The sequence below is a fragment of the Onthophagus taurus genome, chromosome 11 (genome assembly GCF_036711975.1).
Source record: "Onthophagus taurus isolate NC chromosome 11, IU_Otau_3.0, whole genome shotgun sequence".
NCBI lineage: Eukaryota > Metazoa > Arthropoda > Insecta > Coleoptera > Scarabaeidae > Onthophagus > Onthophagus taurus.
Genome location: NC_091976.1, coordinates 12425736 through 12439517, shown reverse-complemented (window position 1 = coordinate 12439517; position 13782 = coordinate 12425736). Strand labels below are relative to the sequence as shown.

The 13782-nt window shown below is 38.9% G+C and overlaps 2 protein-coding genes across 4 annotated transcripts; one reads left to right on the top strand and one right to left on the bottom strand.

Moving 5' to 3' along the window:
* The first annotated feature begins 214 nt into the window (after window positions 1–214).
* On the top strand, window positions 215–3356 carry LOC139431917 (uncharacterized). 3 transcript variants are annotated; one of them, XM_071200185.1, is made up of 3 exons: window positions 215–632; window positions 693–773; window positions 834–3356. In XM_071200185.1, exon 3 carries the CDS (start codon window positions 969–971, stop codon window positions 2124–2126), a length of 1158 nt encoding a protein of 385 aa, XP_071056286.1. In that variant the 5' UTR covers window positions 215–632; window positions 693–773; window positions 834–968; the 3' UTR covers window positions 2127–3356. The 3 variants fall into 3 exon arrangements, with proteins under 3 accessions (XP_071056286.1, XP_071056287.1, XP_071056285.1); XM_071200186.1 differs by lacking the exon at window positions 693–773; XM_071200184.1 differs by having other exon boundaries at window positions 693–3356.
* A 5259-nt stretch (window positions 3357–8615) lies between these two features.
* LOC139432168 (uncharacterized) lies at window positions 8616–11045 on the bottom strand. Its single transcript, XM_071200540.1, has 2 exons — window positions 10139–11045; window positions 8616–10079 (listed from the first exon to the last, which is right to left on the bottom strand). Exons 1-2 carry the CDS (start codon window positions 10695–10697, stop codon window positions 8638–8640), a joined length of 2001 nt encoding a protein of 666 aa, XP_071056641.1. The 5' UTR covers window positions 10698–11045; the 3' UTR covers window positions 8616–8637.
* Between the last annotated feature and the right edge of the window lie 2737 nt (window positions 11046–13782).

Genomic DNA, 13782 nt, shown 5'->3' with positions numbered 1-13782 from the left:
CATATTGATGAGTTTTATTTAAAGAAACCTCTTCACCTCCCCTTCCCCCTCCCCCCTCCCCCCTCCCCCCTCCCCTCCCCTGCCCCACCCCCCCGCGCGGGCTCAACTACGCTCCGCTTCGCTCCGCTCCGTACCGCGCTTCGCGCGACCGCCCGCGCGGGGGGGTGGGGCAGGGGTGGGGCAGGGGAGGGGGAGGGGAGGGGGAGGGGGGAGGGGGGATTGTAACCCCCCTTGAGTCACGGGCGAAGATAAGGTCCGAACGACCTCGCATTCTCAGACAGTATGACCTCCCCTTGGGCCACAGGCGATAACAAGGAGAAAACCTGGACAACCTCGCATTCCCAGACAGTATGACCTCCCCTTCAGTCACAGGCGATAACAAGGAGAAGACCTAAACGACCTCGCATTCCCAGACAGTTGACCGGACAAATACCTGTTCACTAACCCGTACTTAAAGGTAGTGGAAAGTGGGTTACTCCTCACTCCGTGTACAGCAGTCGCTGAGTGATATAGTAGTGTACAAAAGACGATAATTCCTTAAAAAGTGTGTTTACAATAATAACAGATTTTGTTAAAAACTGTGTTTTTCCGACCACGAAGAAATCGCCTTCTGCTAGAAAACCATTTGAAAAGTAAGTTACATCAATACAATTTTTATCGGTTTTCTTCATGTATGTTTGTGATGATTTCAGGTATTAATTGTTATACGCTGAGAAAAGTGGTTCTTCAGCGCATTGCAAACCTGTCAGACGTGATAGAAAACCATTTGAAAAGTAAGTTACATCAATACAATTTTTATCGGTTTTCTTCATGTATGTTTGTGATGATTTCAGACATTAATTGTTATACGCTGAGAAAAGTGGTTCTTCAGCGGATTGCAAACTTGTCAGACGTGAGCGAACGTATAATTTTAATAAAATAATCCAAATTTTTTGTAACCCTTTTGATTCCTTGAAGTCTTTCCCATTATGCTTCACTTAATTGGTAACAGCCACGCTCGTGCAAGCGATAATACCGATGGTATGACCGACCCACTGGTTGCCGTGCTGCCACGCAATAACGACAGTACGAATGTTGTTGAGTCAAGCCTACCGTCGTTACCATTATATTGCAGCGGCAACTTTGACGGTTTGAGTCGTACCATGCAGGATTTCACTACAGACCCACCACTGTACGAGCAAATAATGAATGAGCTCCGGTCACAGCCAGGGAACGACAATGGTGCGATTGTTACCACCAGTCCAACCTTGTCGTCCTACGGCTTAACTCGCATCAGTATGGAGATACGAGAAGAAGGAACATATCAGGAAGTTGTTGTGCCACCTGAACCTGCTACCAATCAGGCCGACGTGGTACAACCACTTCCAGATATTGTACATACGGATGTCACAAGTCAAGCACCTGCTGAAAACCAGGTGCTTGCGGCACCGTCTGTACCAGCGACGGAAGACGTATCCCAACCCTCCGATAGGATATGTGTTTCGCCTGTCTTCTCGAGTGGACCCATACGGTACACATCCCGCCGTATAAAAAAACGCGTCAACTTGTTGTCAAGGGGTTGCGTGAAACAAACTACCCGCCCAAACCCTTCTCCTGCTTCACAAGACTCCTGTAGATTGCTGCGAAACGCATTAGCCAAACCTCCCCGTAACACACGAAGAGTACCTACACTCGCTACAGTAACCAGACCTGCAACGGTGGTTACATCTCCACCAGAGGTGACCATCGACATCCGTGACAGCCCGCCAACTATCACAACTATCCCACCACAAAATGTGGTGTTCCCACCACCTTTACCTATCCCTACTATCCCGCAGAGGCAAAATCTTCCAGCTGTAAATACCGCACATCCCGACCCATGGGTTGATGCGTTTCTGCATTCAACAACCAACTTGGCAAGCAGTCTTTTGTCCCAAGAGGATTTTTTCATCTTGGGCTTGAAACCTCAATTGCAAACCAAAGTGACGACTTTGGAACATCATAAGCGCCACTTCGTGAACGCGTTGAATGCAGTAAACCAGAATCCCACCGTCTGCTTTGCTGCTTCTTCAAACATCCTTAACATGTACAACACCAAAATTAACCTGTATAAGTCCCTTCTCAGGCTGCTGCCTGACAACGGTTAATAGCGTTTTTTTTTTGAAGCTCGTTCAGTTTTTTTGTCTCTTGCAGTGTTAACGTTGCAGGAGTTGGCTATGGAGAGCGTTAATTCGACGATTTCCCGTAAAGACCGTACGTTGCGGTTAGTAGATGTTTTACCAAAGACTCTACTACTAAACGTAATGTACAGCTGGGACATATGCTTCTGGCGTCGAATATCCCGAAAGGGCGATCGAATCAATCTTGGGGAGGTTTGCTTCCCCACCGTGGAACGCTTTGGAAAGAAAATGTCGCAAGGCACCGTACATAAGTTGTTCCACGGTTCTCCGGTTGATTGGAGTTCAACTTTCGGAGTGGGTCTTCAGTATCAAGCAAGGTATGTTTTTTATGAATCACATTTGGGCAACCTTTGCTATCGTTGTCGACGCCGCCTACACCATATTAGTATAACGAACGTTTTACAACTGGATTGTCGTGTGAAATTGCGCTCGAAAATAAAGTATGCATCTTCTGAACGATTGCAGACTATTATTTTAAATAAAAAATATTGGTGTGCGATGTGTTGTCGTGTGTCTTTGTTTCGAGTCTGTTTTAAACCACAACTTGAGGAGGATCAAAGTACTGAGGAATTGTCGGAGGGATGTCTCAGCAACTAATATGTTGTAGGTGGTTTTTTCAAATTTGTACACCATCCTTGTATGATACTGAAAATCGTTCGAATTGATGATATGACAACAAGTTCGCTTCCTTTTCACCTTTTCCGCTCCCATGCTTTTGTTTATATGTATTATTAATTATTTATTTGAATATTTACCGTATCTACTTATTGTTACCGCTCCCATGCTTTTGTTAATATGTATTATTAATTACTTATTTGAATATTTACCGTATCTACTTATTGTTAATTTAATACTAAGTAGTGTAAATTGTACTGTGACTTACACTGCTTTATTTTGTTTAATCACATAACATCTGTATGTGAATAACCCACTGGTGGTTCTACTACATCAACCATACAGATACTTTTGAAATCATGATAATAAATAATTTTGTAAATTTATGTATACCACGTCTTATTGTAAAATAAATATTGTGTAATATTACGCACGCTTTAAATAACTTTCAAACTCAATGTTAACAGTTTATATAGTTAAAGTGTTGTAAACCATTATTTTGAAACAATGATAATAAATAATCTGCTGAAATTTTTTGTATGCTACATTTTATGATAAAATAAACATTGTTTTCTACTACGACTTCATTTCTTGTTAATCTCCCGTTCAAGTATCACCCGTCAGCATGGTTGAAGACGTTAAGTTTGTTAGCCAACCTTTAACACTACCAATCTGTAATCTTCATAACGACTTCGCTGCAAATAAATTTAAACGACATAGCGAATTATTTGGTGGGGAATGTAAACGTGGTTTGATAATTGGTTCTTCGGGTGCCGGAAAAACAAACGTAATGTTAACTTTATTGACAGCTCTCAACGGGTTGCGCTTTTTGAATGTATATTTGTGCTCTAATTCACTCTACCAAATCAAATACGAATTTCTACGACAATTACTTAAACCTATCCGCTCTTGCGGCTATTATGAATACTCAGATGTCGGACGATTTCTACCACCGTCAAAGGTGAAAGAATATTCAATTATTATTTTTGATGATATTGCTCCTACAGAGCAACAGATTATCAAGGAATATTTTTCATACGGTCGTCATAGAAACGTTGATACTTTTTTACTCGCTCAAAGTTATAGCGCCATTTCCAAGCAGCTTTTACGTGACAATTGCAACCTTTTAGTTTTATTTAAACAAGATCTCACTAACTTGAAACATATTTACAACGATCATTTGCTAGGGGACATTACGTGGGATGATTTTGTCAGAATTTGTCGAACTTGTTGGGATACACCGCACGGTATATTAGTTATTGATTTAGATTGCGATAAAAATAACGGACGCTATCGGAAAGGTTTCGATGAGTACATTATACTGTAAAACCATTGACTTTACGACTGCATGCTCAGTCTCTGTGCGATCATTACACTATCACGTTGAACTATGAATCGTAATGTTGCACAACAGTTAATAGCTGCGCGAGAAGATGTTAAACATAAAATACGCACTTTGAAAGGAGATATAAAACAGAAGCAGTCCATTGCCGAAGCTCAACTCGCTCCACTGAAAGAACCTCTGACAGATATTTCCAAAAAATTACAAACTGTCAATTTATTAGCGCTCGACAATAAATTCGGGATAAAACGTGATTTATTTACCCCGAAAAAGGAGCAGTCACCAGATATCTCAGCCTTACTGGCTGACTTGCAGAAACCTTCTAAAGGACTTAAACTGGAAACTCCTAGAGTGAAACCTAAACGTAGAGTTACGTCAACACCCATTAAACCGGGAGCTAGCATGGATGTTTCACCGGAACTCGCACGGAGTCCGCAATTTCTCAGCGACGAAGAGGTGTTCGAGGGTCGAGATACTACACCTGAGGTTTCTGTTCGTGAGTCAGACACATCTTTAGATGTCTACGAGCGGGACGCTAGGGAGCAGTTGGCGCGCATGAAAGAGAATATGGAGGGAATGATGGAACAGACAGTTATTAGAGAAGCTTTAGGGCAGCTGGACCCCTTACCACGTACCTATGTTACGGGTTTAACAGTAGATGTAAATAACGAGTTCGATCAAACTTACGGTGTTCGTGCACTTACCGATGGATTGTATATCGCAAATCAACCAATAACGTTTGACGGGAAAAACATTTTGGTGGGTGAATTTACTTATACAGGAACACCGGGGTTATACGAGTTGTTATTCAAAAATAAACCGGGTAAATTTACTTTACCAGATGCGAGAAATTACAAAGATATCTTACAACGTTCGAATGTACATAAAAGAGATTATGACGCTTCAAAAAGTATCATAACTGATGATGAAAATGAAAAGTTTGTGAACATAATCAAACCAATTTCCTTGGGTCAAAGACCAAATGTGTACTGGGCTCGATATTGGCCAAAACCTAAAACTGGATCAGGTCACTTAAATAAGTTGTTAGTACCTGCTGCAATTAAAGAGTACGAATACTGGGACGACGTGAACGAATTAGTTGATCGGTTGCGTTTACTACTTGCTTCCGAAGCAGCAGGTCATACTGCTCATCATAACGAAATTATATCCCTCATAGAGGAATTACGGGAAGCGCAAGTCATTCGTTAAGGGTATATAAACTTTTTTCTGTTTCTGTGACGCTTCAGAAGCCAATATGCCTTTAAACCGTTTTGGTGAACATGGTTCTACATCTATCGATAAATTTGGTAAGCATGTTCACCACCATGTTATACAGAACCACATAGCAAGATCCGAAGTTCTACAACCTTCATCAACATTTATTTTAACTTTACGTGGTGATGGAGATGTTGATCCAAAAACAAAACTTTATAAAATCACAAACAAAAGTGGAATTACGGATTACATCAATTCTTTCTACGAAGGTATGATAAAAGATGTTGTAAAGTCCGCTCATGTTCAGTTACTTGTTAACGATATCGTTATTAAGTCGCTCCAGGGAGTCCAACTCAAACGCGGAGATACCATTAAGTGTAAAAATAATGCACCGATAGGAGGACTACCTTTTCTTGTAGAGTTGTTGATTGAAGGGGTTGTAGAGTAATGGTTAGTGTTAAGCGAGATCTCGTTAACGAACTACATGCACCTGCGAGACGACATTATCGGCGACGCCGCGTTCTGCTTCACGGACTATTGGATCTTTATCAAGCTGATTTGGTTGAAATGATCCCATATGCGTCGGTCAATAAAGGTTACAAGTATATACTGACTGTTATCAACGCTTTTTCAAAATACGCATGGGCCTTACCACTCAAAACCAAAACTGGGAAAGAGGTTACTCAAGCTATGAAGGACATTTTGCATAGTAAAAAGAATATTACTCCGAGCAACTTACAAACCGATAATGGGAAAGAGTTTTACAATAGCGATTTTCAAAAATTAATGGAACAACTTAACATTAATCATTACAGCACCTATTCCACTTTAAAAAGCTCGATTATCGAACGGTTTAATAGAACCCTAAAAAATAAAATGTGGAAAGAATTTAGTATGCAAGGAAATTATCGCTGGTTAGACTTACTACCCAAATTACTAAAATCTTACAACAACACAATACATCGCACCATTCACATGAAACCTTCAGCTGTTAATCGACGAAATGAATCTGCTCTGTTAAATACTGTATACAATTCCATTAAAGTTGTCGACCCCAACCACCATAAATTTAATGTGGGGGAACACGTGCGAATTAGCAAGTACAGACACGCTTTTGCTAAAGGTTACCAACCAACTTGGTCCAATGAAATTTTCACCATAGCGACAGTTCAAAATACTAATCCCAGGACTTACCTTATTAAAGATGGTAGAGGAGAACCCATTCTTGGAGCATTTTACGACGAAGAATTACAACGTGTGAAACACCCGGATGTATTTTTAATTGAAAAAGTTCTTCGTCGAAAAGGAAATAAAGTCCGAGTGAAATGGTTGGGAATGGATAGCTCTCATAATTCTTGGATTGCAAAAAAGGATGTATTATAATTTTTACACTAAGAAAATAAAAAACTTTTTTTTAATTTCGTTGATTTTATTTCAAGTAACCTTTTTAACAACCTACTTTCTACTTTATATACAAGTTTTGTGATACAAGCAAGTATTTTTTTTTTTTACAAATTAACTGATCGCAATTTAACTAGCCATACATGTTTACGTTTAACAACTCCAATAAGTTGTCCAAAAGATCTTCCCTGCGTAGATCTTCAATAAGATAGTTTCCCCAAGCTAACGTATGACATCCATCCTCCATCACGTAACGTTTATCGTCATGTGCAGAGAGCGCCACTTTATTCTTTAGTTCTGTATACATCGTGTGATAGGAGGAGCGAAAGACATACATCTTTTTTCGCACAGAACCTCCATCTTCGATAATCCGTTTATATTCTGAAACACTTAAGTTTTTATCGATAACATACTTTTTCACACCCTTGGCACGCTTGACAACTCCTTCCAAAGTGTTAATACAATAAGCTTTAGCTCCTGTACCATAAAACGATGTTAATATCGTATTTGGGTACTCATCTTTCATTTTTCCAACTATCGGCGGCCCTGGAGGAATATTATGTCTGTTGTTTAACTTGTAATTAGAGGTATCGAACATCTCTATATTTTCTTTGATATCCTGGTATACATTCTCAGTAAATATTTCGAGAATTAACGAATCCGTATCTGTATATAACAATAATACGTTTTCACCATATTTCTCTTTTAAAAAATTATAAAAAAAGTTATAAATGACCGCTTTCGACAATTCCAGTACGCTAAACCCTACATACAGAGGTTTGTTATATTTGACCTCCACCTTCTGCATTTCAATGGCTACCAAATTATGGCAGAAAATTTTCGATGACTTGAAAGTCGGCTTTGCGATAAGAGCTTCTGCACCGGGTCTCCTGTAACGATTCTCCCAATGTGACACTAATCGTATATCGACTCTATTTTCAACATTTTCCATCGTTTTCCCATACACGATATTATTCATTTGTTTATAATGATTTTTCCCAAATTCATTCGTAGCATTCATTCGTTTCTCAGAGTTAAAATCGATATATGGTTTCATCCACGGCGATTGTTGAAATTGCAATGCACGGTGTATTTTGGTTAGCTTAAGACCTTTTTTCACACATTCACGTAGGTTTACATAGTGAATTATGTATTTCGATTTATTTTGTAAGTTCGCAATCAACTTAGGATGCTTCGATCCGGGAGCGATTATGTTTTCGGGACAAAACGGTAGATCATCATGCTGGTTGTGTAACCTTTCGGGATACTCCAAATCCACTTCAAAGACATAACCAAGGTGTTCATCATCTAAACACTCCACATCTATATCTGCTATTTCTTGGTTCGACAACCATCGAAAACCGCCTGTTGGTAATTTACAACTCATTGCATACCCATACAAATTGGTAGCATCCAAGTATAGAATATATGATGATGGTTTTTCCGGGTTAAAATCGTCAAGGACCTTGTTGTTTGCTATTGCAGATCGTTTTACACACATACAGAGACCGCCTCTAATTCCTTTCTTAAAAAAGTGTAACATGTCAATGTCTGATAACAATTCTAATTTTACACCTGTCATTTTTAACAGAGCATCCCACCCAAACCCGGGCGCAGTATAATAATGGCAAGGATCCAGATTGTAATTCTCCAAAGATATTGTCCTGAAATTTTCAAAGACGTCAGTCAACATTAACACATCTGACGTCAAATACAGGTCACTGTATTCTCCCAACGTTGTACACTTAAATTTATTCCATACAGTCTGTGCTCTAGAGTATTGTTCCTTTGAAATATTACTTGAACTCAATATGTCGTAAAACTGTGTATGATCAGGCAATTTACTATACTCCAACTTTTCAAACGAATCTACGAACGAATATGGAAATACACCTTTCTGGCGCATCAATCTAAATTCTTCAGAGTCTTTGAATTTTTTTTCACTTCCACACAATCCTTATCATCCAAATATGAAACCAACTTTTCCAAAGAACTCGCCATAAATCTAAACGAGTCGACGAATCTTATTTTCATAAACACTTTGCGTTTCTTTCCCTTGTTATCGGTTGTTTCTCCGACAACTATTTTTTTGGAAAAAGAAATATATTTTTCTTTGTTTTGTGCTATCACCTCTACTTCCTCCTTGTTTAGGGCAATACTTTTCACAAACATGTGGGCATCGTAATTCGACAGGTTGTGGAAAAACACAGGGATAAACATCGGTAATTTATAATTTATATTGCAGACGGAATGCGCAGGACCCCTATACAATCCTGTCAAGTGATCGTGATCACACACTTTCTCTTCTTTGTTTATTGGTTTATCACAAATGTGACATACGGAACTCAGTTCATGTACAAATTGGTCCAGACAGCTTAGCGGTATCATATCCTTTGTTTGCCTCAAATGTTGTTTATAGATCTCTATTACATCCTTCTCCAATCTTATAATAAATTCCAGAGCAGCGTTTCGCCCTCGGTATATTCGGAATTTCGATAAGTTATCATCGTAAGCACACTTAATGTAGTACGCAAACGCGTATGGTTCGTGTTCAAAACATCGGGCCGTATATGGTTTATTATCATCGTAAACTTTTCCTTCTTCGGGCGTTAAGGGTTTCAGAATCGCCTCGAAATCGGCGTACACCACAAACGGAACTTTCATTTTTTTTTCAAATCCTTCAAATTGTAAAACATTTTCCTTTTCTAGATGTCCGAACTTATTCACTTTTATTTGTTCGCTTGGTACTGTTGCTTTCACTTTTTTACAGTCATCCATCTGATGTCGTACCAACTTGTCTTCAGTTGAAAAGTATTGCAAACAACCCTCACAAATATATCTTTGATGTTCATGAGTCGATGATTGTGTATTTATCAGTCGAGATAAGTTTTTTATCCAACAATAGTGGTTATTCCCGAAATTGTCGCTGACTACTAATAAGTTTACATGACGCTCCCGTTTCTGTTTACATATACATACAGTTACAATATCATCTACCATTTTCTCTCCATTATACCAAGAATTTATACCATAGACGTTAATTGAAATGTTATTTTCTTCCTCAAATTTTGGTATGTCTCTGATGGGTACTGGGAATGTTACGCAGTCAAACTTTAATTCTGTTTCCCTATAATCTGGGTATGATGATATTCTTTGCGGTAAACCTGTGGGTTGGTACAGCGCGGACATCAGTGCCCAAGCAAAGCACTTATTATCGTTATTTTGCACATTTATTACCGCTCTCTTCCCTTTTATGGATGTCGGTAAGTCGATGTAGCTCGATGCTCTTGTAGGATTAAACTTGTTACAGTTCACTTCAAGATATAATATTTCCAACAAGGTCCAACCTGCAGTATTAACGCCTTTAGTTTCGCATTTTACTACTTTTCTATTCTTATACTCTTACCTGAGTCCCGTTCTTGGAATTCCGACATTTTCACCATAATCTCGTCCATAAAGTCCTCGTATGTTTGGTACAAGTCTACGGCTACTGTTATAATTTTATTTTTTGTGTTGAATGATTTGATTTCCACTTCTTCCTTCGTATTTATGAAATACAATCCAAAAATTTCCGTATTCACTTTTAAACTACCATTTACATTCCTCACGGACTGTATCAAACTGATAACTTTTTCTCTAATTCGGTTACTGAATTCCTTCATGTCTACGTACTTCCGTTCATGATCGCTCACTCTAAAACTACATATTTTATCTCCAAATATCGAATCTATTTTTTCTACACCATCATCTATTATTACGAAGGCTTTCTGTTTATGTTTGTTGCTGCGCAGATGTGAGGAATAACATTGTCTGGTTACGTGTTCATCACATATTTCACACACTATAACATCTCCTTGTTGATCCTCTTCCACCTTTCGACGTTTCCCAATACATGCTGTGCGTTGATGTCTCACAAGATTATCTGGTCTAGTAAACTCTTTGTAACACACGTCGCAGGTCAACATGTTCACAACACTCTTACTTCAATACTGTTGAACACGATTTTCTATCTGCTATTTAAAGCATACCTCCTCCGAAGTGGGGTTTTCAATGAACTCACGTCGTGTAACCTTCATTTCAGGTCACGTACAAGGTCAATGTCATGGTCACAATTAAGGTTGACTTCAAGGTCTCCGTTGAGGTCAAAGTAAAGGTCATTGTTCAGGTCAAGGTTACTGATCAAGGTCATGGTCACTAAACGTGATCTTGACCTGAGGTGAGCTCAAAGTAAAGGTCATTGTTTAGGTCTAGGTTACTGGTCAACGACCCCCTTTGCAATAGCCGATTCTGGAACCTCCTCCCAGAACCTCAGGGCAAGGTCAAGGTCAAGGTCACTCAACGTGACCTTGGCCTTGACCTTGACCTGAGGTTCTGAGAGGAGGTTCTAGAATCGGCTTTTATCTACTACTTCTATCACTTTTGGTTCCGGTAATTCTGTCGACCATATATGTGATATTTAGATGCCAAATGTCACATTGGAGCATGTTGGAGATAAAAAACAAAATGTGCCCAAAACGTTATATTATGACGTTATACGCCGTTCTGAGGCATGCTTGAACTTTCTATCACTTTTGGTTCCGATAATTCTGTTGACAATATTTGTGATATTCAGGCGCCAAATGACATCTTGGAGCATGTTGGAGTTAAAAAACAAAATGCGCCCAAAACGTGATATTATGACGTTATACGCTGTTCTGAGCCATGTTTGAACTTTCTATCACTTTTGGTTCCGGTAATTCTGTCGACCATATATGTGATATTTAGATGCCAAATGTCACATTGGAGCATGTTGGAGATAAAAAACAAAATATGCCCAAAACGTTATATTATGACGTTATACGCCGTTCTGAGACATGTTTGAACTTTCTATCACTTTTGGTTCCGGTAATTCTGTTGACCATTTTTGGGATATTCAGGCGCCAAACGACATCTTGGAGCACGTTTGAGATAAAAAACAAAATGCGCCCAAAGCGTGATATTATGACGTTATACGCCGTTCTGAGCCATGTTTGAACTTTCTATCACTTTTGGTTCCGATAATTCTGTTGAACATATTTGTGATATTCAGGCGCCAAATGACATCTTGGAGCATGTTGGAGATAAAAAACAAAATGCGCATAAAACGTGATATTATGACGTTATACGCCGTTCTGAGACATGTTTGAACTTTCTATCACTTTTGGTTCCGGTAATTTTGTCGACCATATATGTGATATTTGGATGCCAAATGTCACATTGGAGCATGTTGGAGATAAAAAACAAAATGTGCCCAAAACGTGATATTATGACGTTATACGCCGTTCTGAGCCATGTTTGAACTTTCTATCACTTTTGGTTCCGATAGTTCTGTTGACCATTTTTGTGATATTCAGGGGCCAAATGACATCTTGGAGCATGTTGGAGATAAAAAACAAAATGTGCCCAAAACGTGTTATTATGACGTTATACGCCGTTCTGAGACATGTTTGAACTTTCTATCACTTTTGGTTCCGGTAATTTTGTCGACCATATATGTGATATTTGGATGCCAAATGTCACATTGGAGCATGTTGGAGATAAAAAACAAAATGTGCCCAAAACGTGATATTATGACGTTATACGCCGTTCTGAGCCATGTTTGAATTTTCTATCACTTTTGGTTCCGATAATTCTGTTGACCATTTTTGTGATGTTCAGGCGCCAAATGACATCTTGGAGCATGTTGGAGATAAAAAACAAAATGCGCCCAAAACGTGACATTATGACGTTATACGCCGTTCTGAGCCATGTTTGAACTTTCTATCACTTTTGGTTCCGGTAATTCTGTCGACCATATATGTGATATTTAGATGCCAAATGTCACATTGGAGCATGTTGGAGATAAAAAACAAAATGTGCGCAAAACGTGATATTATGACGTTATACGCCGTTCTGAGCCATGTTTGAACTTTCTATCACTTTTGGTTCCGATAATTCTGTTGACCATTTTTGTGATATTCAGGGGACAAATGACATCTTGGAGCATGTTGGAGATAAAAAACAAAATGTGCCCAAAACGTGATATTATGACGTTATACGCCGTTCTGAGACATGTTTGAACTTTCTATCACTTTTGGTTCCGGTAATTCTGTCGACCATATATGTGATATTTAGATGCCAAATGTCACATTGGAGCATGTTGGAGATAAAAAACAAAATGTGCCCAAAACGTTATATTATGACGTTATACGCCGTTCTGAGGCATGCTTGAACTTTCTATCACTTTTGGTTCCGATAATTCTGTTAACAATATTTGTGATATTCAGGCGCCAAATGACATCTTGGAGCATGTTGGAGTTAAAAAACAAAATGCGCCCAAAACGTGATATTATGACGTTATACGCTGTTCTGAGCCATGTTTGAACTTTCTATCACTTTTAGTTCCGGTAATTCTGTCGACCATATATGTGATATTTAGATGCCAAATGTCACATTGGAGCATGTTGGAGATAAAAAACAAAATATGCCCAAAACGTTATATTATGACGTTATACGCCGTTCTGAGACATGTTTGAACTTTCTATCACTTTTGGTTCCGGTAATTCTGTTGACCATTTTTGGGATATTCAGGCGCCAAATGACATCTTGGAGCACGTTTGAGATAAAAAACAAAATGCGCCCAAAGCGTGATATTATGACGCTATACGCCGTTCTGAGCCATGTTTGAACTTTCTATCACTTTTGGTTCCGATAATTCTGTTGAACATATTTGTGATATTCAGGCGCCAAATGACATCTTGGAGCATGTTGGAGATAAAAAACAAAATGCGCATAAAACGTGATATTATGACGTTATACGCCGTTCTGAGACATGTTTGAACTTTCTATCACTTTTGGTTCCGGTAATTTTGTCGACCATATATGTGATATTTGGATGCCAAATGTCACATTGGAGCATGTTGGAGATAAAAAACAAAATGTGCCCAAAACGTGATATTATGACGTTATACGCCGTTCTGAGCCATGTTTGAACTTTCTATCACTTTTGGTTCCGATAGTTCTGTTGACCATTTTTGTGATATTCAGGGGCCA